Source organism: Ovis canadensis, chromosome 21, assembly GCF_042477335.2.
Source record: "Ovis canadensis isolate MfBH-ARS-UI-01 breed Bighorn chromosome 21, ARS-UI_OviCan_v2, whole genome shotgun sequence".
In the NCBI taxonomy this organism is placed as follows: domain Eukaryota; kingdom Metazoa; phylum Chordata; class Mammalia; order Artiodactyla; family Bovidae; genus Ovis; species Ovis canadensis.
Window position 1 is genome coordinate 24634109 of NC_091265.1, and position 25200 is coordinate 24659308.

At 46.8% G+C, this 25200-nt stretch overlaps 1 protein-coding gene across 4 annotated transcripts in view; it reads left to right on the top strand.

The window, feature by feature from the left end:
• Positions 1-18255: 18255 nt before the first annotated feature.
• Positions 18256-25200, top strand: part of ME3 (malic enzyme 3) — a 235287-nt gene continuing 228342 nt past the window's right edge. For 2 of the 4 annotated variants that reach the window (XM_069564842.1, XM_069564844.1), the window contains exons 1-2: positions 18256-18910; positions 19262-19459. In XM_069564842.1, coding sequence (XP_069420943.1) covers positions 19277-19459 — 183 coding nt within the window. In that variant the 5' untranslated portion in view covers positions 18256-18910; positions 19262-19276. Of the gene's footprint in view, positions 18963-19261; positions 19460-25200 lie in introns of all 4 variants that reach the window. The other 2 variants (XM_069564843.1, XM_069564845.1) reach the window with 2 other exon arrangements.

The following is a 25200-nucleotide window of genomic DNA, read 5'->3' on the forward strand; positions in this document are numbered from 1 at the left end:
CCACCCAGTCAATGGTACATTTGTTATAGAAGCTTGAACTAAGACACCAAAGCGTGCAGCACTCAAGATGCTGAGAACCTCAATGGAGGGGAATTCTTGAGTCATTTGCCAGGTCATAAGTGGTCCCAATGGAGAAGGCAGTGATACCCTACTCCAGTACTCTTGCCTGGAAAATCCCGTGGACGGAGGGGCCTGGAAGGCTGCAGTCCATGGGGTCGCTGAGAGTCGGGCACGACTGAGCGACTTCACTTTCACTTTTCACTTTCATGCATTGGAGAAGGAAATGGCAACCCACTCTAGTGTTCTTGCCTGGAGAATCCCAGGGACGGTGGAGCCTCGTGGGCTGCCATCTATGGAGTCGCACAGGGTCAGACTCGACTGAAGCGACTTAGCAGCAGCAGCAGCAAGTGGTCCCAAACAGAAAGCAGCTGATAGGAGGCTGAGAAGCCTAGAGAAGCCTGCCCTAGTGTCTTGTCACCTGAAAGACAAAAATTAGAGTTCAAGGACCTCCAAGAAAGACGGACACGAAAAGATATCCCAGCTCTGCAGTTGGGGCCCCTCTAGGCTATTCTCTGGATGTAGCGATGAACTAGAAACAGCACAGCTATTTTTAAAAGAATAAAATTAGGAATTCCTTGTTTTTCTTTCTTTTACACTCTTAGCCCAAGAATTTATGTCTTTTCTGTTGTGGTCGAAATTCATTTTGAAAGTGTTTTCCGAAGTCTATTGTTTAGACCTCAAAGACAAGAACCATATTCTTTTGCTTCTTTTCATTTCTGTTGTAACTACTTTACCCTGTGGATAGCCAGTGTCAAAGGCAAGTTTGAACAGAAGAAGGGCACCACATTTAAAGAGGAAAAAATTGGCTGCGCAAAAATATAAATCCATATACAAGAGACTGAGACAATAAAACCTACTATGCCAAGCTGTTGCTGGAATAGAAATATTGAATAAGTGCCTAGCACACAGTAGACTACAGTGTATTATACCCTTATAAATCTCCTTTTAAAGGTTATTTCTAGGAGAGTGAAGTTAAGAAGTGTTTCTTCCAAGCTGAGCCAAGTGTGTGTTTGGAAAGACAGGACATGATAGTTGACTCTAAACGTTCCCCTTTCATAGCTCCTGTTTGACATTTTGGATAGTCAGCTATGATCAGCGTGTTCCTGGAACTGGAACTTTTGAAGTTACAGTAATGTTGAATGCAACTAAAGTTTGGTAAAAGAATCAGAGAGGCTTAGGTTCCTCATTCTCACCTTAGCCTCCCCAGAACCTTAGCCGTTTTAGTCATGAAAGCTGAAAGTTTAAAAGCTCTTTTCAGAATTAAGTAAAGCTATGAAGAAAGCAAAAGCTCGTCACACCAGCTGAAATAAAAGGTCAAGTTTCTTTCGACCACAGTATTACCAACCCTGCATTAACACTGCTCTGCTCACCGGTAGCTTAGATCACTTGTTGATGACAATGTTGGAATTTCTAGGATGCAGTCAGTTGATGACATGACTTTACAGCAATAGGTCTGGTGGTTTCAGCAGTCCACTGGATCATATGCAGAGCAGGCACGACCTTGGACACTAAGTATAGCCCAACGGCTGGAGGTAGGCCACTAACTGCTGACTTCACTTTTCCCTCATTATTACAATTAGTGCCGCAACCATGACAGTGACTCATGTGATTATGCAATTCATAATACTCAGTTAAAATGACATTATTGAGTGTTACACAGCAACTCCCCAAGCAAAAAGCCCTGATTGAATAGATGAGCTTTTTCTTAATAAATATTGTTTACTTGGGAGATGACCCTGTTCAAAAGGTGCCATTTATAGAAGGGAGAAGGGTCTTTGGGGATCAAGGTTTGGGAAGTCACCCACTTCTAGGGCAAACCATGACCTTGAGTGATGGGAGATTGGAGAAGAAAGATGTACTAAGCAAAGCTTGGAGAATAAGGAAGTGTATGAACTAGGCTTTGTAAAATATCTGTGATTTAGACAGTGATGAGTAAAGAGTGTTCCATAGGAGGTAACTGCTTGGACAAAAGTGCAAGATGAGATCTCTGCTAGCATAATTCAGAGCTTCAATCCTCAGTGACCTGGTAGGAGAGACTAGCACTGATGCTCCCTGGTACCTCTGATTCAGAGAAGAAACTCCATGAAATACATTTTCCAATATACCCCTTTTTGACTAATTTAAATGGCTAATTATTATTGCCAAAGCAAGTAAAATATGTATTTTCTCTCCTGCCTCTTATGCCTATTCCTGTGGTATCTACTACTTTGGCTTGTTAATAATAAAAGTTATACCTACAACAAAAGCAATTAAAAAATTAAAATAATGTAAAACTTGTTTCTATGTCATTTCCACATCACACACAAACACATATTGTTAGCTTTTAAACACTCCTGTCACCAAAGACTGATGTTTGTACTTGCTGCAAGAAATAAACAAGCTGTAATCCCATTATGATCGATAAACTTGGGTTAAATATATCCAGTGTTAAGACCTGGTTTTAATCCTGAGCTTTAGTTTCTTCCTAGGCTTTTATAATATTCTGAAAACGAAGTAACTGTTTTAATCTTATATAAAGAGGACGCTGTTTTCTATGATTTTTAAGCATAGAAAGCATGCACTGCATTCCACTGGGGCAACCAACGAAGTCGAGAGTCACTTTAAGCTCATCTTTTCTGTTTTACCAATTCTGCCATTTGGATGGCTTGGGCTTGTTGAGACTCACCACGTACTGGCCCCATGAGTCAGACAGGGTCATGAGCAAATCTGCCTCGACCTCCCCAAGGACCACGCTGTCTGGAAAAGGCTCTGTGGGACAGGATCCCAGGCACTGTCGGGACGTCCAGGGCAGAGGCACCGGGAATTTTCATATGTCTGTGTGATGGCTCACTACTGACAATAGTGAGTCAAGATGGTCCATGCCTGGCATGGATTACTGAATGAAATTGCAGTGTGAGTCATAAGCACAGGAATGCTTAATCCAAATCATTATTTCCTATACTCAATAATCCATCTTTAAAAAAAATGTTTATTTATTCATTTATATTTGTCTGTGCTGGGTCTTAGTTGTGGTACGTGGGATCGTCCACCTTCCGTGAGGTGTGTGGGATCTTTAGCGGGCATACAGGATCTAGTTCCTGGCCAAGGATTGAACCCAGGCCCCCTGCATGGGAGTGCAGAGTCTCAGCCACTGGACCACCAGGGACATCCCTCACTGATCCATCTTAATACCCTGGTATTGTGATGTAGTATTAATGTAATTAAGCCCAAGTTAGATAAGAGCATGCACTTTTCTTCCCAATGATTAATAAACTAAATAATACTAGGGTGACATTTCTATACAGTGGGAGACCCAGACAGGGTAGTTACAGAACTCTGGCTTTCTAGTTCAAGTGCGTCATCTAATTAAGGAGCATTCTTTGTTTGGCTGATGTTCTCTATCAGAGGAATGGTATTTGATCCATGAACTGCACGCTGGACGCCTGTGCTCCAGAGTTGCTTCATCTCTGAGCTCTGTGTACTACCCTCTTCTCTTGTTAGCTCTTTCTCTCACTGAACTCTGTCTGCTTTCCCATCATAACCTCAACTATCACTTAAGAAGAAAAGAATCGGCTGATTATACCAAAACTCAAAGAACAGTGGTAACTGGACAACTGATACTTCTAGTTAACTCAGGATTAAATGGATCCTTTTGGGTTTTCACATTTTATTGAAATGAATTCAACCATGAATTCTAACTTTGTAGACCAGTAACTATTGAGGCAGAAGCAGAAGGCTATTGGACAGGATGTGATTGAGTCCAGGCTTATCATGTAATTTTTCCCTTATTGACTTTGATATGTTCTTATTTTGTTGGTGCTTCTCTTTGTCTAAGAAGTCCAATGTTGCAAAAATAAAGGTAAGCTTCTGAGTGTTGACCTTACAACTGACTGAATACTAGACCAATGGTCTCCACTGGCTAACCACAGAAGTATACCATGTCCCGAAGTTCCTGTTAATGCAAATCCCAGAATGTCGGTTTACCAGTTTGTGTGTGATGCAAAATGATGAGCAAGACCTAACACTTGAGTAACAAAGTCAACATCATAAAGATTGCAACAAGCTGAAGACAGCTGAAATGAGCAAAATTACAGTTAAAAGGCATAAAAGAATGGAGAGGTGGTTAAGGTTAGAAATTTTCGGTCATTAAAAAAAAAAACAATTGTCCAAGTAGACAATTGCCTCTTTAGTTGTTCATTTGACCTTGGGATTTCCATTAACAACAACTCAATCTAGCCAGCACTGTGGCAGAGCTCCTACAAATGTCAAATGATATGACGCTGCATTGGGCTTCCCAGGTGGTGCTAGAGCTAAAGAATCCACTTGCCAATGCAGGAGACTTACAGAGATGCAGGTTTGATCCCCGGGTTGGGAAGATTCCCCTGGAGGGACCCACTCCAGTATTCTTGCCTGGAAAATCCCTGGACAGAGGAGTCTGGTAGGCTACAGTCCATAGCATTGCAAAGAGGCAGACATGACTGAAGTGACTTAGCACTCAGGCTCCAGGCTGCATTATTAGAAATTTGATGGATGGGGTAGATAACAGTCTCACTGTACTTTCCTGATCAGTCCACATCTGGGGTTGGTAGTCAGGTAGGTGGTTGAGAAATTTGTTATTAGGAGAACTGCTTGTCCTCACACTTTCTGCCTCAGGGCTTGATGTTGAGTATAATTTTATAGTTTGGGTTTCCATGGATATTTGTCCCAAACAACTGGTTTGTTCTTAATATGATACTTACTGAGAACAGATATTAGCACACTTCACCTCTAAACTGTACTTTTCTTATTTAAAAAAGACTCAGAGACCTTATAATAGAAAAGCATAAACTATTAACTAATATTAGTGTAACCACTTTATGGAATATGCTGATTTCAGTGGAATACAACAGGAAATACCCATTTTCTCCCTTCTCATCGGGGCCTTTGGTTATATTTGGTCAGGTCCCCTTTTTAAAACCCTTGAGAAATCTCAAAACTTCAAAGCTACTTTGCAGTAATGGAAGTTTGCACACATGCTAAGTCACTTCAGTCGTGTCCAACCCTTTGCGACCCTATGGAATGCAGCCTGCCAGGCTCCTCTGTCCTTGGATTCTCCAGGCAAGAATACTGGAGTGGGTTGCCAAGCCCTCCTTCAGGGGATCTTCCTAACCCAGGAATCAAACCCTTGTCTTTTACATCTGCCTGCATGGGCAAGTGGGTTCTTTTCCGCTAATGCCACCTGGGAAGCCCAGTGGAAGTTTGGTAAGGTACAATTTCAAATTGCAACCTCACATTCACTTCAAAGATTCTTCTCCCAGCTTGGGCCTGTTTCATATGCAGTGGAAGATCTCTAGGGAAGAAAAAGGTGGATATAGTCTATGCTTCTCTCCTCTTCCACCTCACCTAGAAATTTCTGGTCCCTGCCTGCTTAGAGGAAGAAGGGCAGACAAGAAATGTAGTGGGTTGAGTTGTTGCCTCAAAAATATGTCCATGTCTTGATCCCCAGATCCTGTGATTATGAACTTATTTGGGATTTTTCCAGGTGTAATAAAGTTAAGGATCTTTAAAAAATTATTTACTTGTGTGATTTATTTATGACTGTGCAGGTCTCTGTTGCTGCAGTGAGCAGGGGCCTTGCTTGTTGCAGAACCTGGGTTCTGAGTGCAGGGGCTTCAGTACTTGCTGCACTCGAGCTCAGCAGTTGTGGTGCACGGGTTTCGTTGCTCCACAGCCTGAGGAATCTTCCCGGGCCAGGGATCGAGCCCACGTCTCCTGCGTTGACAGATAGATTCTTAACCACTGGACCACGAGGGAAATTTCTAAGTTAAGGATCTTGAGATGGGATTGTCGTGGGTTATGCAGGTGGGTCCTAAACTCAATGACTTATCCTTATCAGAAAACACACAGGGAGAAGCCGCAGCAGCAGTGTGACCATAGCCAGATTGTAGTGATGCAACCACATGCCCGGGAACACCTGGAGCCTTCTGAAGCTGGAAGCGGCAAGGAACAGATTGTTCCCTTACAACCTTTGGACCACAGCCCTGCTGACACCTTGATTTCAGATGTCTGGCCTCCAGAATTGTGAAAGAATCCAGTCCCCCGCTTTAAGCCACCAAGTTTATAGTAATGTGTTACGGCAGTCCGAAGAAACAAATACAGGAGCAAGGTTTACAGTTAGTGTGTGTTCTTTGTAGCTGTCTCATGGCTCCTGAAGCGCTCTGTGTGGCACGTGTCCCAAAGCTGGCAGCATAATCAGACGCGGGAGCAGGTTTTCTTGGACGCCCTTGTGGCGAGCTGCCTTAGGTCAGCTCCTGGCTGACCTCCGTGACTCCCTGCCCAGTTCCTGGCGTAGTGGGGAACACCACGGCCTCTTATGGCCCCAGTCCACTCCCGTGAACAGGCCACCCTCAGGGGTGTTACACCCTCAAGTGACTCAGGCCCAGCTACTTCTTGCGGTATCTCCTTGGCCTTCAAGAATTTCATCCTGTGAACCTATTTGCAGGGCAGGAATAGAGAGGCAGAGGACGGACATTTGGACACAGGGGGTCGTGGCGCGGAGGGCAGAATGAACTGGGAGAGTAGCACAGATGCATGCGTTTATATACACTGCTGTGCGTAACATAGGCAACTAGTGGAACGCTGCTGTACAGCACAGGCTCAGCTCGGTGCTCTGTGATGGCCAAGCTGGATAAAATGTGGACGGATGGGAGGCTCAAGGCAGGGAGATATACATATACGTACAGCAGATTCACTTCATTGTACAGCAGAAACTAACAAAACATTGTTAAGCAATTATACTCCAATAAAAATATATAATCTCATCCCAGCCAATGTGAAGAATGGAGATCACCCCACCGTGCAACTAGTCTCTCTCCTCTCTCGCCATCACTGACTGCTATAGGCAGCCTCTGGCCACAGAATGTCCCATCTCCCCGGGGCCACGGCTCAGGGTCACTCAGGAGCCACTGAGACGGGCTGCTCACTAAGCCTCTGGCCAGAGGTGGAGATGCTAGCCTGCTGTCTCAAAGCAGCACTCACCTCCAGGTGCGCTCCCCTGAGAGGCTTCTTCCTTGCCAACCATCAACAAGAAAAGAGGGCTGGGCTCTTGTCTTCTGCCAATGAGGGTGATGGCTGGAGGATCCATTTGGGTTCTTGGAGCACTCCTGGAGGCCATGTCTAATGGTTTCTTGGTTTCTTTACAGAATATGGGGAACTACCTATTGTCCTGAGGTCAGGGCTTTAGCTGAAATCCTGACATAATAAGAAAAATCCCACTCAATATCCTGTTGTGCAGTATATTGGCTAGTAAGCAAGACCTGAGAAATGTAAACATACTGTTTCAATTTGATATCCTCTTGACTCATTCTCATCCATTATCAATCAATTATTAGTCTCTCCGGAATTTTCATTTTCTTGGCTTGGTTAGAGCTAGTCGGAACTTGAGATTAGATAAAAAATTTCCTGACTTGTAGTCCAATTGCCTTGAATTTTCTCTCTGTGAGAGCTCCAGTGTTCAGCATGTGAATTATTTATCCATCGTCTCTCACTTTCTTCTTCTAAAGGAGAAATTTCCTTTCTGAAACCTGAGGCTTGATAAAAGTGGAAAAATAAGGCTGCTGAGTGTGATCATTCTTTTTTCATCTTAAGGAATGGTTTTCTTCCTCAAATGAGAGCATTTTCTTTATTTCATTAGATGTTCCAGGCAGGGATGTTAAGTATCTTCTTGCATCCAGAAATTAATTCTCAGTGAGCAAAATGTCTATTCTTGACACCATCACTGATTTATTATAAAACCTGGATGATCCCTAAGGTCCCTGCCAATGTGAGAGTTTTGTCACTTCATGTACTCTGTAATTACCAGGAGTTTTAGAAAGCTCCCAGCTCAACCTTGATAATTCTCTTGATTTGTAAAGAAATTCCAGTCCCTACTTTCACTTCTGTCACACACATATTGTTAAAGCAAATATTTTTAAAATAATAAGTGGCAGGGCACCTGGAGTGGGTAAGAGCTTGGATTTGAGGGCAATTCTATTGAATTTACATACCTCCTAGTGGACGTTAATCCTCTGTATGCACTAGGCTGGCAAATGTCTTAAATGTGACAGGATGCTATGGACATTTGAATCACTGTCTGGGCACATAGCTGATCTGCATCCTTGGGGCCTTGTGAAGAAACACTTGAGCCTAATTACAATTGAGGGCTTCCCTGGTGGCTCAGATGGTAAAGAATCTTCCTGCAATTCAAGAGACCCAGGTTTGATCCCTGGGTTGGGAAGATCCCTTGGAGAAGGAAATGGCAACTCACTCCTGTATTCTTGCCTGGAGAATTCCACGGACAGAGGAGCCTGGTGGGCTACAATCCATGGGGTCACAAAAGAGTTGGACATGACTTAGCAACTAGACAACAATTAATACATATTACAACTAATATACATATATATATATGTAAAGTGTGTGTGTGTGCATTAAACCAAGTGGACCTACTGAAGCTTGAATACAGAGAGAGAAAATGCCTTTCTTCTAGAAAAACTGTTAAAGACAGTTTGCAGGATAGGTTGGAATTAGGAGCCTGGATAGGAGGAAGCAGAGAGTCAGAGTCCAGGTGGGCTTATCCTGAAATGCACTGTGCCCTGTCTCCCCCCAGGACCATCTGTGTGCTCTGAGATGAGGAGAGAACATGTTAACCAAGTCTGCCAGGGACCTCTGCTCTTCCAAGGAGACAATACATCTGAAAGCACTGTGTCAAGAGGTGTCCTAGACCTTCATCTCAACCTTCCCCTGCCACCACCAAGAGAGCCGGGCTCTAGAAGAGTCTCCAGCCGAAGAGAAAAGGTGGGAGACCGCAGACGTGCTGAGACAGGCAGAAACAGAGGGGTTTGAAGTGGCATCAGCCGGGAAAGCCACCCCAGAAGTTACAGTGGTCAGAGTCCCTCGGCAGGGTCTGAGCGCAGTTGCAGCTTCGTGGGGACCCAAACCCGTGGCCACAGCCCCACTGAGCAGAAGGCGAGCAGCCAAAAGGGAGAGCCTCGGTGTGGTTCAGATTCTGAAAGCTGCCTCGCTGCTGGGCAGAACCCTAGGTAAGCACAAAGAGGGGGTGAGCTGAGGTCCTGGCATTTGATAGGTAGAGGGAGACAGAGCTAGCAAACTACAGGCCAGTGGTGCGAGCTACCTTACCTGCAACATGAGAGGGGGCCCAGGCAGCATTCGCACAACACCGATTTTAACAGTATTTAAAAGGTTCATACTCTGTGCGTGTGTTTCCTAAGATAATTAAAGTACAGCTAAAACTCACTGAACATCCTCTGGGCCTCATCCACCTTGGAGATGTACCAGTATTTTACAGTGACTCACTGAGAGCTGGATCTTTGAAAATTCAGTCAAGTGCAATTTAACCAATGTTTTATTGAGCAATTATGACATACTCAGAATTGTTCTGTGGGAAGGCAGAGGAAGCATTGAAATAGCAATAATTGCTATTGCAGATTTCCTGTGGGCCAGGTATTTAATCCTCACAACTACTTTAGGAGTTAGACACTATGATTATCATCCTCATTTTAAAGATAAGGAAACTGAGGCTTAGCAAGATGGAGTAAATCTCCCAACATCACACAGCTAGTGAGTGACAAAGTGGGGACTCAATCCCAGATGTATCGGGCTCCAAAGAGAAGGCTCTCAGTGCTACACAAATAACAGGACATTCATACTGGCGAAAATCTGAAACGGTGACCGAAGTTTCTATCCTTTATTTTATTGTGCAAATTAAAGTGTTACATAACAGGTTGATGGAGCTCGAATCTCAAAACCTCCTTTGAAACAGCAGGGTTAAGCCTGCAAAAGCATAAAACGATGTGTAACTAATTCTGATGCCTGAAAAGCAAAAAAGGTGCCTCTCCCGTCCATATCAGCCAGATAACTACTGGATCAGTCTCCACTTGGACCTTTGCAAGCCAGTCTTAGATTTGAAACCAAGCCCGATTTAAGCTGAGAAGAGCTAAATCCACCTGCTCTGAGAAGCAAGCATAGTCCTGATAACTAGTGGCCTGCAGAGAACAATTGGTGTGACCTGGAGGGGGAAACCCTGACCCTTTGGTCAGAACGCACATCTGGTTTCACAGCCCATCTGGTTTCACAGCCCACTGAATGCTTGCTCTGTAGGCTGCCCGATGACACAGATAACACCCAGGGCAAGAATAAACCATCCCAGCTGCAGCTCTAACCTGTGAATCCACAAAGGAAACAAATTACATCTCTTTGGGGAAAGAAAGGCTCAGTGAATTCCGCAGGGGGATTTGAGGCTGAATAAGAGCTGAGGGGAGGGGCTGAGCGGTTAAATCTGGTGGGAAGAAGGAACAAAAGCCAATGGAAGCGATCAGGAGGCGAAGAGGCTTATCACTCCCCTCGAGGAATTGACGAGGCCTGTCACTCCCACCAATTATGTGTCTAAAGAAAACGTCTACTTGGGACACACCGAAAGCAAAAATAACTGAACGCCCCTTGATATCCCCAAGATTCCTCCAGAAATCTGGTGATTTTTGTTCCCCTGAGAAATAAGACGGTCAGCAGGGAAGACCACGAATTCCTCCCCATCCCGGAAGTGTGTCAGGAAGGTTGCAAAGTCAAAGAGGAAACAGGAGGCTACGCGCATTATGGTTTAACAAGCGCGCAGGTGAAAAGGGGAAGGAGCTGAGCTGGCCAGGCGGGGGGCGGCGGGGGCGGTGCGGGGGTGGGAGGGATGCTGAGAGGGTCAGATGGGCGGTCACACCGCAGACAAAGGGCCCGCCGACTCTGCCGCGAGCCCGCCCTGACCTCCGAGCAAACAGCCAGGCGCAGATTTCGTTCCCCTTATCAGCTGCTCGGCCCAGCAGCAGCTGCCCTGAGTTTCTGCTTCCGCATCCTGCCTTTTCCCAACAGTTGCGTTTTTGTCTAACTTTTGTGTGAGAAGAGAAGAGGCCGAGGGGCCAGGAGCAGAAGCGGAGGATGGCCGTGGTGGCTGTCAGAGGACGGAGGGATTGAGCAGAAGGTTCGGGAGGGGCCGAAGACAGATTTTCTAAAACAGCCTCTGGGAAACCCAGAGGCATAGAGGAGATACAAGAAGCGCTGGTTATTCGTGCTCTCTGGTTGCTGATCAAGAACGTTTTTCTCTTGGCATTCCCGTTGCAGGACGGAAGTGAGGGCGTGTATGAAATGGATTATAAATTGTCTGTGCCCAAACCAAACCGTGGAAGTAAAGGCTGGCCCATCGGTCAGGCCGGGAAGGGGAACAAGCCTGTTCAGCATTAGCGCGGAACTAAATGAGAATCAGGCAGGGAGTCTGATGAGAAAGAAAGGCAGTATGTTGTTTCCTTCTCTCTGGAAGCAATTATGTTTGGTACAACAGCTGCTTGAATAGAAGGTTGAATGGATTTATAAATAAAGATTTTGAAATGTTTTTGTGATAACAGTATGCAGGCCTCACTGGATCTGGCAGCCACCTCTGTTGGAAATGTGGTTACTTCAAAGATGTTCCTCTCTTGTTAAAATTAGCCATCACTAAATTATGGCAATGCCACAGAGGAACAGAGAAACAGAATGCGGTGCCACAGAGGAATGAGACACACGTCTTCTTCCGCTACCCAACCAAATTACTCTTTTCATTTCTTCTCGTGACATTTTCGGAATGTCAGAGAACTGATTATTCCCACTTAATGGGACCGGGCGGGTGGCAGGGAGGTGGAGAGAGGGATAGGAAGAAAGGGAGCGATGGTTACCCTGGAAACAGCTCTAGAGGAGGGGCTCGGAGGGATCGGACACAAAAGCTTCATGGCCCCTCTGTGCCACTGTGCCCTTCCCTATTCAGGTGAAGAAGGGGGACACGGAGGCTGAGATGGTTGGATGGCATCGCCGACTCAATGGACACGAGTTTGAGCAAACTCCGGGAGATAGTGGAGGACCGGGAAGCCTGGCATGCTGCAGTCCATGAGGTCGCAGAGTCCAACTCAACTGAGTAACTGAACAACAGCATTCAGGCAAATCAATCCAGTTCTGTGGGCATTTATCTCACACACACACACACACACACACACACACACACACCCGTGCTCGGTGTCTTGTAGGATGCAAGGCGGAGAGTAACGACGAAGATGATGACTGCAGAGCAGATCGTGACTGTCCACTGAGTATCTGACCACACCAGGCCAGGCTCAGCTCTCCCTAAACATAAGCCCTTTGTGCCCCGCTGACCACCATGGCCTCTGGAACCTGGGTTAAAATCTGTCCCCTCCTCCACTGCCCACCAAAAATGTCCTGGCTCACTTCAGTGAATTATTTGGCTTCTCCAGATTGTGTGTCCTCATCTGTAAAATGGAGATAATAATTCTAGCAGGCAGGGTCCAGTCAAGGAGACCAGATTATAGTAGGGGTGTGTGTGTGTGTGTGTGTGTGTGTGTGTGTGTGTGTGTGTGTGTTCAGCCGCTCAGTCATGTCTGACTCTTTGTGACCCCACGGACTGTAGCCCGCCAGACTCCTCTGTCCATGGGATTCTCCAGGCAAGAATACTGGAGTGGGTTGCCATTTCCTTCTCCAGGGGCTCTTCCCGACCCAAGGATTGAACTGGCATCTCCTGGGTCTCCTGAATTGGCAGGTGAATTCTTTGCAACTCTAGCACCACCTGGGAAGCCCCAGAGTAGTGTAGGTCAACAGAAAGCATTTACACAAACAACTGGCTTCACAAGGTACTTGAGGGCTGAATGGGCTTCCCAGGTGGGGCCCGTGGTTTAGAACCTGCCTGCCAAGGAAGGAGACAGGATATGCAGGTTCGATCCCTGGGTGGGGAAGATCCCCTGGAGGAAGGCATGGCAGCCCACTCCAGTGTTCTTGCTCGGAGAGCCTCATGGACGGTGGAAGCTGGTGGGCTGCGGTCCAAAGGACATGACTGAAGAGACTTGGTAAGCACACGTGCAGGGGGCTGAATGCGAAAGGAGAGTGCTGAGGCAAGCACAGAGAGTGACAGCAGGAAGCAGCTCCCACTTCTGAGGCTGGAGGAAAGGGAAGAGGCGGGACCATCAGAATATGGGCACGTGGAGGACGGGACATTCTGCTGTTTGCAGGGGTGGTGAGGCTGGTTCCAGAGTGTGGAAGAGGCTGGGACCAGCGGTTTACGGTGGGTGAAGGACTGAGGCTGAGGTGGATACTGGAAGGAAATAATAGCAGGTAAACAGAAAGGACATCTTTCCTCTCCAGCCTTCAGTCTCCCTCTACTCCCCTAGTGACGGAAATTAACAGGAAACTTAAGATCCCCTGGAGAAGGGAATGGCCACCGACACCAGTATTCTTGCCTGGAAATCCCACGGTCAGAGGAGCCTGGCGGGCTGCAGTCCATGGGGTCGCAAAGAGTCAGACACGACTGAGCAACTAACACTTTCACACTTTCGTTTTCGCTGCCCCCAAAGAACTGGTTTGCAGAGTACCAACTCCAGCTGTAAACCAGAGTGTAGAAAGATAGATCCGGAGCTGAGGGAGATAGTTAAATAAGCAGCGCAGTGTTTCATAGAAACACAGTAAGAGTATTTCTCATATCATTAACTATTAAGTAACAAGTGAGTTGATGTTTATAAACTCCTAGAACAGTGCCTGGCATGTGATAAGTGCATTACAATGTGCTTTATAAATATAAATATTGGGATAGACATATAGACACTGCTGCTGCTGCTAAGTCGCTTCAGTTTACTACATATAAAATAGATAACTAATAAGAATGTACTGTATAGCATGGGAATTCTATGGAACGCTCTGTGTTGACATAAAGTGGAAGAAATCCAAAAAAAAGGGGGGATATATGTATATATATAGCTGATTTACTTTGCTATATAGAAGAAAATAACATTATAAAGCAACTATACTCCAATAAAAATTAATTTGAAAGTACAAAAAAAAAGCAAATAAAAAGTAAAGATCACTCCACCAAAAACCAATGTTGGAAGTAATATTAGAATCCTAGTTTATCCAGGAAAATGATGGGGCTTAAAGAGGTCACATCTGGAGGAGGGCATGGCCACCCACTCCAGAATGCTTGCCTGGAGAATCCCTTGGATGGAGGAGCCTAGCAGGCTATGGTCCATAGAGTTGCAAAGAGTCGGACACAACTGAAGCAACTTAAGAAAGTGAAAGTGGCTCAGTCATGTCTGACTCTTCGTGACCTCACGGACTACACAGTCCACGGAATTCTCCAGGCCAGAATACTGGAGTGGGTGGCCTTTCCCTTCTCCAGGGGATCTTCCCAACCCAGAGATCAAACCGAAGTCTCCCACGTCGCAGGCGGATTCTTTACCATCTGAGCCACAAGGGGCTTCCCTGTGGCTTAGCTGGTGAAGAAGCAACTTGGCATGCACTCAAAGAGGTCACATAAAATGCCCAAGGTCACACAAGCTCATCCCTGGTGAAGTCTGGACGGTCTGAATGCAAAGCTGTTGCTTTTACAGCTTTGGTATTAGCTTCCTTTGAGGCTCCGAGAGGGAGAACACCTAAGTGAATCGCTTTAAAGAGAAACAGACTGTAAAAATGCAAAAGGAGAGGAGTTTGGGGAGCATGTGGATGAGAGGCAAACTGCTGCAGGTAGAGGAATCTGAGAAGACTGGCCAGAGAATGTGGTGTCTGAGTGAGGCTGAAGGACGAGGCTTTAACAGGCAGGTGCCCGGAGCAGAAGAAACTGCCTGAGCAAAGACCCCGAGTGCAGGGCATGTAGGCGGAGTGGTGAGGATGAGGACAAGGGGGAAATAAAGGTTCCTCACCATCCCCTTCTTATGTAAACAACAGAGTTGGGGTATCTCTAAATATTCCTGGCAGCAATGTGAGTTAAAGAATTCACAACATTCATAAAATGTTGCATAGAATATGATACATTTGTGAAGCAATGGGATTAGCTGAAAAATAATGAATTTTAATGCACCTTCATTTCTTTGTTTTAAACCTATTGGTAGGGTCATTAAAATCTGCTTACAAAAGACAAGTCATCTTGCTTTGAGACAGTCAACTGAACTAAAACCCTAAGCTGCTTTGACACCCTTTTACCAATGCACCAAATTTGTTTTTAACAAGTCCAGCTCTTAGAAGGATATGCACAAATTTGATTCATATGTTTTATTTAATTCATCAGACTGGTTGCATTCTCACTGTTAGGTACTATCCTAGGTACTGGAGATGCAAAGAATCATAAATGGTGGTCCCACTCCTCAAGGAACTCAGTATAGTGCTGTAGAGCAACAGATAGATATGCAAGTCTCTGCAATCAGAATGAAAGAGTAAAGGTCCTAAGTGCACTGGGAATATGGGAACCTTGGCCAGGGAGGATGCGAATGGGACTCCTTTCCTTCCACTCCAGGAAGCAGCATCACAACCACAACTTCTGACAGTAGACAGAGCACGGGATGTGAAGGCAAAGAGACGGAGACAACTTTCACAGAGACTCATGAGTTCTATAGTGCAGAATCAGACCACAGGGACCACGGGGCTGGTTTGCTAAGGAAGTCAGAGTAGTATGGAGCTGAAAAAGTTCTGAAACATGTCCATAGCCCTGAATCTGTCCTCTGTAATCCTATGTTCAGCTCTAAAATTAAGGAAGACGCCAGGAAACCAGAGAGGGAAGCCACACCTGCCAGTAATAATTGTGAACAGTTTCTGAGCTACACTCCATTGCAAACACTTTCCTATAAAATGAGTATTATATCCAGACCAGTAGTAGCCACTAGTTCCCAGGAACCATTCTCCCATCCTTCTTTTAGTAGTAGACGCCCCCACTGAGCTTTAGCAGAGGGTGTTCATGCCTTTCTGCTAGAGACAGTATTCCCAGGCTTCCTGGTAGCTGATGGGACTGCATGACTTCCATTTCACCTGCAGAACGCGAGTAGATGTCACATGAGCCATATCCACATCATTTCCCTAAAGCAGTGGCCTCAACTTCGTCCTCCTCCTTTTCACATTCATGCTTCTGCAGGGAGACGGACAGCACCCGAGAGAAAGAACCTGTGTGAGGACCAGGGCAGCCCTGTCCTCGTCACTACTTTCTGCCGCTCCACCTAGTGAACCTGCCTTTAGCACTTTTTTTTTTTTTTAACTTGGCCAAAGATCAACACCTGTGATAGAAAAACAATATTGTTAGGCTTACATCTGGGCTAAGGGAATATAGCACACATGAGAGAATCTTAGACATAAGCTGCATGTGCTCTAGCGAAGAGATTTATAAAAGTCACACTGGCTTATTCGGGAACATTTGTCTACATCCTGGTTTCTAGTTAAGTTTCAAATGACTGAGGTTACCTATTCAATGTCCTCCAGGTGAGAAAATGATCATTGTATTGAGGAAAGTTAGAATCATTCAAAGGTTTTGGATGATTTACTACATGTCAGGTACCAAAGATGGAAACACACACATACACATACATTTTCTCTCTCTCTCTCCCCGCCCCCCCCACCCCCGCTCAAGATGTTTGCTGATGGTAGGAAGATTGGCAAATATAAAAACAATGTTGACAGGAAAGTATCAGCTAAAAATACTCTGAGTTGCAAGCAACCAAAAATCTGACTAAAATGGGTTTAAGGGGTAAAAAAAGGATCAGTTATGTGTTTATGTAAATGTACAGTCTGAGAGTAAACCAGACTAAAGGCATTTAAATCCTACTGAATTGGAGTTTCTGTGGTTGGGGGGGGGGGTCTGTAAATCTGTATCTTGCCCCTCACCCCATCCCCCTATCAGGTAATTTCAATTCTGATTTGGAAAGTACTATTTTTATATAGATTCAGTTCAGTTCAGTCTCCCAGTCGTGCCCGACTCTTTGCGAACCCGTGGGCTGCAGCACGCCAGGCTTCCCTGTCCATCACCAACTCCTGATCTAGATTACTGAGCTGCAAATAGCAGGTTGGACTGGAAAGGGGAGAGAATGAAGGGGGCGATGGCTGTTTCTCAAGGAGAGGAGGGAATCCTGAATCCATGCAAGGGCAGCCCAGAGTCCTAAGATATCTATTCGGTACTCAGAACAGAGTCAGAGCGCACATTCTGAAGGCCGCTTACATGGAAGGTTTGAAGGGTAGTGTAGAGGACCAGGCCACCTGTCCATCAATCTGAGGGTTCACAGTCCATGGAAGTGACTGCCACTTCTGTTCCGTCACCCAACAGCTATTTATTATGCAACTATGTACCAGGCGGCTTCCCAGGTACTGGCATCTTCCCAGGCTTAGCAGGCGTCTTCTGCCTGCCAAATAGGAAACGTGGGTTCCATTCCTGGGTGGGAAGATCCCCTGGAGGAGGGCATGGCAACCCACTCCAGTGTTCTTGCCTGGAGAATCCCATGGACAGAGGAGCCTGGAAGGCTACGGTCCACAGGGTGGCAAGAGTCAGACATGACTTAGTGACTAAACAACAACAAATGTACCAGGCACTGAGCTAGAAGTGAGGATACAGGGGTTTACAGGCAAAGAGCCTTTCCCCATGAAGCTTACATTCTAAGGGAAGACAGACAATAAACAATTAGAAGACAAGCTAATTACTAGATGTGTTAAATTTTAAGAAAGGAAAAACTCCTTCATGACCATAGTCCCTAATGGAGGCTAACACTGGATGGAGAAGAGGAAAGGTGTTCCAGTTGAAAATTTAGTGGAGACTTGAGCACCTCATGAGAAGAGTTAACTCACTGGAAAAGACTCTGATGCTGGGAGGGATTGGGGGCAGGAGGAGAAGGGGACGACCGAGGATGAGATGGCTGGATGGCATCACCGACTGGATGGACATGAGTCTGAGTGAACTCCGGGAGTTGATGGACAGGGAGGCCTGACGTGCTGCGATTCATGGGGTCGCAAAGAGTCAGACACGACTGAGCGACTGAACTGAACTGAACTGAGAACAGGAGCACTCCAAGCTCTTAGCAAGTGCAAAGGCCCTGAGGTGTCAGGGAGCTGGCCCCAGGCGGAAACACAGGGAGGAGGAGTCTGTGTGGCTAGAGCTCAGAGAGACGGAGACAAGAGTAAAAAGGAAGTCGCAGCAGCCAGGATAACTACAGGATAACACGTGAGCACCAAAGAGAGTCTGGGTTTTACTGCACACCCACTGAAAAGTTCGTGTTAAAGAGGGACTTGCTGGTTACTGAGTGGAAAACATCTACCATTAATTCAGGACTGAGACAGACGCCCAAGGTTCTTATCTGCTCCCAATAATTCATGTCTTAGTAACTGGTGACCCTGTATTAGCGCTGTCCGCTAGAACTTTCTACAAAGATGGAAATGTTCTGTATCTGTGCTGTGCTGTGCTGAGTCCCCCAGTCGTGTCCGATTCTGCGACCCCACGAACTGTAGCCTGCCAGGCTCCTCTGTAAGGCCCAAAGCTACTATGGACAGGTGGCTCTTGAGCTCGTGACACGTGGCTAGTGCGCCTAAGGAACTAGAGTTTAAATATTATTCCATTTAAAGTAGCTTGTTTAAGGGTATAGAGCCACATGAGGCTAATGGCTATATACTTGGCAATCCAGTGCAGCTCAGAGATGGGTGCCTGAGGGTTTTAACTCCTTGTCGGGAAGCCAGGGGCCTCCTGGACCAAATGCTGGGGCTGTAAGAAGGTCCACTGACACCTAAACGCTGAGCCCACTTTGTGCGCTCGCCTTGTCAAGACAGAGCGGCTCGCAGCGCATCCTGAGCTTCCTTTATAGTCGGCGCGGAGGCAAGCGAACGCGGCTGTGCGGCGCCCCCGGGGAAGCCCCGCGCGGCGCGCAGAGGTTTGGGGACTCGCCTCGCAGGGCGCACCCGCTTCCGCGCTCTCGCGGCCGCCGGCGCGGTCCAGCCATTGGCAGGAGACGAATAACGGCCCCGCAGCGTCTCGCCCCGCCTGCCCCGCAGCGGGGCCGCATAGACAGCGGCTCCCGGCGCAGCACAGGTAGGCTGGAGAAGCCGGGGAGACCGAGGCGCGCCATCGAGCGGACTAGGAGGTTTGGGGACCCTCCTCGCTGCTGGGTCGCCGCTGCCTCTCTGCGGGGATGGAGGCGGGCGAGGCGCGGGCTGCCGCCCGCACCGTATCTGCTTCCTGAGCTTGCTTTCGCTTCGGCCCGGCTCACCCAGGCCTGAGCCTCGCCGCTGAGCCGCGAGAGCCGCACGGGGGGCCGCGGGGGAGGGGGGGCGCCTGCGCCCCGGCGGGACCCCCGCCCTCTCCCCGCGCACGCGTGCCTGGCCGCGCGCGGGTCCTGGCCGGCCCGAAGGGCCCCCTGACCTTGGTGTCTCCCCGTGCCAGGTCTGCGCCAGGACCATGGGCGCCGCGCTGGGCACCGGCGCGCGGCTGACTCTCCGGCCCGGCCGGGCCTGCGGCGCTGTCCGGAGCTGGCCGACCCCCGCTCCCGCCCGAGGCTGCCACTCCAAGGCCCGCCCGGCGCGCCCCGTGCCGCTGAAGAAGCGGGGGTACGATGTCACCAGGAACCCGCATCTCAACAAGGTAACCGGGAGAGGGTAGGAGGGCCCAAGCCGCTCTCCCGGGGCTGGCGGGATGGGCGCCCCGCCCCCGGGGCCCCGGGAGGATCCTCCCAGACGCCCTTCCAGGGGAAGCTTGGTGTAACTCGGTTTGGCTTTTTAGCGCCCCTCTTCTGCTTGCAAAGAGGTCACCAATAATGCGGAAGCCTGATTTCTTCACGAACAACTATAGACTGGGTTGAGATTTTCTTAACCATTCGGACTTGGAGTCAGATCTCGCCTTGATGCTTGCTGATTCTGTTGATTTGGGGCAGTTCATTGAACCTCTGGCCATCCAAGTTTCCTTATCTGTAAAAGCGAAACAGTTGGGTCGGGAGGGTTGTGAGATTTAAAGAGAAAACAGAGATAGCGTTCTTAGCTCAGTCCTTGACACCCAATGAGAACAAATATCAGCTAAGGTTCTAATTATTCTGAGAAAAAGATTTTTCATTTGAGCCGGCACAAGAAAGTCTAGAATTATGGAACATTCAGACCTTGAAAAGGCCTCAGAGATCCTAATTCAAACCTTTCCCTTTACAAATGAGAAAACAAGACAAAAGAAAAGCTTCTTTTGGTGACCAAGGTCACCAGCTAGTTAGCTCTGACTCTGCCACTGAAATCTGGGTCTGGATCTCTGGTGCTTGGGTCAGATTCAGCCCACTGCTGACACGGTGCTTAAGGGCACACACATCTGTTTCTGGGAGTGGAGTTTAGTACCATTGGTGTTAAAATCGAGAGGCCTGGGTTTAAAGCCTGTCTCCCAACACCGCCTCATATTAACTTGGACCTCTCATTTAATTTCTCTGAGGTTCCACTTTCTCCAGCTTAAAGTGGATGTTATGACAGACCCACCATCCCTACCACATTCACCTTTGTGACAATCAGATGAATTCCTGAATTTGATTTTGACAGTATATAAAGTGCTAGGTAAAGAAGCAGTTACTGCCAAAAAAAATTCTTCATAATTTCTTTGAATCAGGATTGTGAAATTCAAGTGAGGAAATAGTTGTGGAAAATGTGTTTTTGAGAAATAGGAACAATTATCTAGATGCTAAGTATTGTTTCCTGCAGAATTAATAGAAGAAGCTAAGAAAGAAAATTTCTCTCTGAACCTCCACCTGTCACACTATGGTCCCTGCTCCCCCCTCCAAGAAACCCTAAATCCTTTGTGTATTACTACTTTGGGATAGGTAAGGTGTTTTACCAACTACGACTTACTTTGTTGGCAGGTGTTAGGAAACTCAAACTAGCCTAGCGAATAAAAGCCTTCTGTAACTGAATGTCCAGAGGAAGAAAGCACTGCAGGGAAGTTTGACTCAGCAGTCCAGATCGCGTCCTTACAGATGCAGGCTCTCCGGCTGCCTGCTCGGCTATTGCGTTGTCCACTGCATCTTCAGGTTCCCTCCGGGGGAGTCTCTCACCCCGTTCTGCCACAGGCCGCCGCCTCCTGTTCTCCCATCTCACCATCCAGAGATTGAAAGGCACTCGCTCCTGGTGGCGCCTGTAGAAGAGAAAGGACACTCTCTCCGAAGGCTCAGGAAAGGAGTCTTTCTGTCCCATGGACTCTAATTGGACTCCCTTCTACTCTCAAACCAATCACTATGACTTAAGTCAGTCAGCGTTCACCCCTGAATTTAAAGATGGAGTTTAGGTTAGGGGTACCCATACCAGCTGGTTTAGAATAAAGGGGAAGTGTCCCAACCCCTCCCCTCCCCAAGCAAATCTGTGTATTGTCATCAGAGGGAGGAAGGGTAGGTGCTGAAAGCAAAATAATAAATTCCCACTACTGACTCCGACTGCTTTAACAATAATAGCTTTAGAAGGACTAGCGTATTTGAATTAGCCCTGAATTTTTATGAATAGTTTAAAAAAAAAAATGAAAGAAGGACTTGAATGTCTTTTTTTTTTTAGCCTTAGGTTTATGGTTTCCTGAAAGCATTCTTGCCCTTGTCCTTTGTCCCTGATATAATTTTTTTTCCTACTAAGTAGGATAAATGGGACATTATTCATAAATCTAGGGACCTGACCTTTTCATGAAGTTAAAGAGTTTTTGTATATCCTTGAAGTCAGCTGATGCTAGCCTGGGCTGAGAAGAGTATCTAGGGTGATGCTGAGAGAGCCTGTGGCCTCCCCCATTTGCCCTTGGGGAGGGAAGGGAGACCACGGAGGAAGCAACACTGGGCACTGCCCCACATTTCCTCCTGGGGTGCCACCCTCTCACTGTCCTGCTGATGTCCAGCGCTTGGGCAGTCTCCCGGGAAGGCTTGAAAGCTTGACACTTTCCATCAGCCAGGTGGGGAGACTTGCTGAGTTCAACAGAACCACTGAGATTATCACTAAGAAAACAAGAAAAGGGTGGCTTTGAAAGGGAGACATCCTTAGTGGGCAGCCCTGTGGGTGGATTTCTTTTCTGCTAGACTCAGAGCTCCTCCAGGGCAGGGACCAAGTTTCCCGCATTTGTGGCTGGCACTGGGCAGTTCCTGAAGGCTGTAACAAGGGCGTGACCATGAAGACTAACATTACGGTCTTGGAACATGTGCTTTGTGGGCGAGGCATTTAAGGTGAAGCTTGAGGGCCGGGGTCATCAGGAGATGGAATTCCCCTAGAGAAGAGCTACTGAACAGGGTGGGCATCGCTGCCATTGTGCAGGCACAGGGTCTGGCCCCAGTGCTGTCGTAATCTCGCCTTGTGATCTGTGATGACTCGCCTTAGACCTTCTGCCTATATCACACCACTGCTATGAGGATCCCGGGAGAGTCCTGGGAAATCATTTTGGAAAACTGTAAGGCACTAAATATTAGATGACCATTTTGACAAGTTCCAGAATCAGGGTGGGAAGGTCCCTTAGATATGGCCTAGCCTGAAATTGTTCAAACTTCCAGTCGCAACCTATGAGACATGGAATTATCTTGTGGCTCTAACCAGCTTTTTTTTTTTTTTCCAAAGAAATTAGTTACAATAGAATTAAGGAATAGTAAATGTATTCAAATTTAATAAATATAAGTATTATACCAAGTCACCATGTGAAATGCCAACTTTAGCTGTGGACTGTCATTTTTAAATGACAACTGTTATTAAAATTGTTGTTTTCATCCAGCCTCTTATTTTTAGATGAAGAGACAGGGTGAGAAAGTCAAGCAATTTCTCGCTTGAAAGAAAGCCACAGAGATTGTCAGTGGTTGCAGAGGTGGGCAGAAGATGCCCACCTTCTGATTTTCAGTCCGCTGAATCACAATGACAGTTCTCATTCACATCAGGTTTGGGTGACTTGGACATATTCACTATGAGAACAATTGGAACTAGATGATTCTGAGTTCCCTACAGGGGTCTAGATCTTCTGATTCACCAATACTTCAATTTCTATTTCCTTTTTTAAGACAACAATATTGTACCTTTCTTCTAAAATTTACATAGTGACTTCTTCTGTTCTCCATGTAGATGATTGTGGCAACAGAGTGAATCTTTGATTACACATTACAGAATATCAGCAATATTTTACCTACATGAAATGGGAAGTGATCAACCCCATTTCATAGGCTGTCTTCGTAGGTGGAATCCCCTCCATCCTATTCACGTGGCAAGTGAGCCCCCGCAGCACTGCTGCCTCCGCTTACCTCTGGCCTCTTGGGAAGGGCTGTGCTGTCCCCACGCCCCACGCTAGTCTGGGCCCATTTGTCTTCTTACGCCGTGTGTGTTTCCTTTTGGTGTTGAGCGGCCTGCTATCTTGGCTGGTGGTGTAACTTCCATCCTAGACCCTGAGCACCTTGAGGACAGAAACTGTCTTCTCACACAATACTCTACATCTGACTTGACATGCTCAATAAATATTTGCTCTTTGGACGATCTCAACCGAGTCCTAACCCCTTTCCTCTCAACTTTACGAGTCTTAATGTCACTGCTTTACAGTTAGCCCAATGCTCTGGTTGCCTGGAGACATGTTTACAAGTAGCCCGTTGGGAGGAAATCCACCTACTTGATCTTGATCTTCCCAGACTTCAGGGCATTTCACTGCAGGGGTGTGATATTTCCCAGGCTGGGTCAACCTCCTCCTTTGACCCACACGCCAGCAATGATTTTTATCATGTGCTTCCACTGAACCTTCACCTGCTTCTCTGCAGTTTTTTCTTTTTGTTTGCTTATAATAGCTTTACGAAGGATAGCCCAAGTCTGGAGACAACCCAGATGTGCATTAACCAGTGAATGGCTCAGCAATTTACAGTACACCCATCTAATGGGATGCTCCACAGCCATGGTGGGAAGGGGAGTCAACTGTTGATTCTCTGCATTGTTTTTTTTTAATCTCTTGAGCTTGATGATCAGGAAAAGAATGAATGAAGGGTTCTTGGTCCAGTCACTGATAATGGACCAGTGCATTTCATGCAGTGGGCCCTCCAAAATGCAGGGCATGGGGGCCGTCTTCCCACATGGACTCCATGCATTTAGATTAGTGGGCATGGAAGCCCTGGGGGCTGTGCTGTGGTGCTACATGCACAGGTTTCAGCTCCATCCCTGCCGTATGCAGTGGTGACTTCTTAGACTCCCGCACAGTTAGGCTCTGCCTTTGGCTGAAGGATGTTTTTGTTCCGTGCCAGTTTAGAATTTGATCTTGCCTCCTTTGAGTTGGGGGGAGTCTGTCCTCACACGCTTGGCTCATTGATCAATCAGGAGGTGATGATTGGGTTGTAGAGGTTTCTTGGAGATGCTGTTTTCTGTTCCAGAGGCAGATGCCATAATATGTCTTCTTGAGACCTCTGATTCTGATGTGATGTTGGGTTGAGCTTCTTCAATAAAGAAGCAGTGTGATATTAAGTAAACATCAGTTCCATGAGCAGCAGTTTGTTCTGGCCATGTGCCTCCTGTGCAGTGACTCAGGGCATTGAAGCTCAAGCCCTGTTCAGATATTTTAAGAACAAACGAGCAGAGGCGGGTTGGAATGAAATCCTTCCCTGTCAAATACTATCCTGGCTTCCTGGGATTGATAACATTTGGTGTTAGGGCTTTGTGCTTGAAACAGCTAAAAGAACTTATATTCATTAGGCTAAAAGTTAGGCAACTTTAACAAAACAAGCCCCTGACTCGGAGGCTTAACCAAGATGAAAGTGTGTTTCTCTCATAAACAAGCCTGGGTAGGAAATGATGAGCACGTTGATACGTGGCTTGATTTTGTTGCTCAGCCATCCTCAGTGTTTATCTTCCTTTTCATCGTCCGGGATAGTTGCTCTCGTCTCTACCATTTATTCTATACAGAAGCAAGTGTGCAGGGGAATTAGCGGAATTTGGACATTGCAAATATCACTTTCATTCACATCCAATTGGCCAGAGTTGGTTATAGCTGCAGGAGAACCAGGGAAACGTAATCTTTAGCTACTGCTACTGCTAAGTCGCTTCAGTTGTGTCCAGCTCTGTGCGACCCCATGGACTGCAGCCTATCAGGCTCCTCCGTCCATGGGATTTTCCAGGCAAGAGTACTGGAGTGGGGTGCCATTGTCACCCATATATCCTGCTAAAATTCTACACCATTAAAGAAAGAATGAATGGATATTAGGGAAAGGGATACAAAATGCTTATCTGAAATTTTAACTTGATTTACTAACAGTTTTATCCCAGCCTTTAAAATCCATCAGTTTCTCTACATCTCCTCTACCAGCAGCCTTGTTCATACCGTCATTGTCTTGTGTCTAGATTAGGCAGAAGCCTTCTCATGGGTTTCCGACTTCTAGTCCTGCT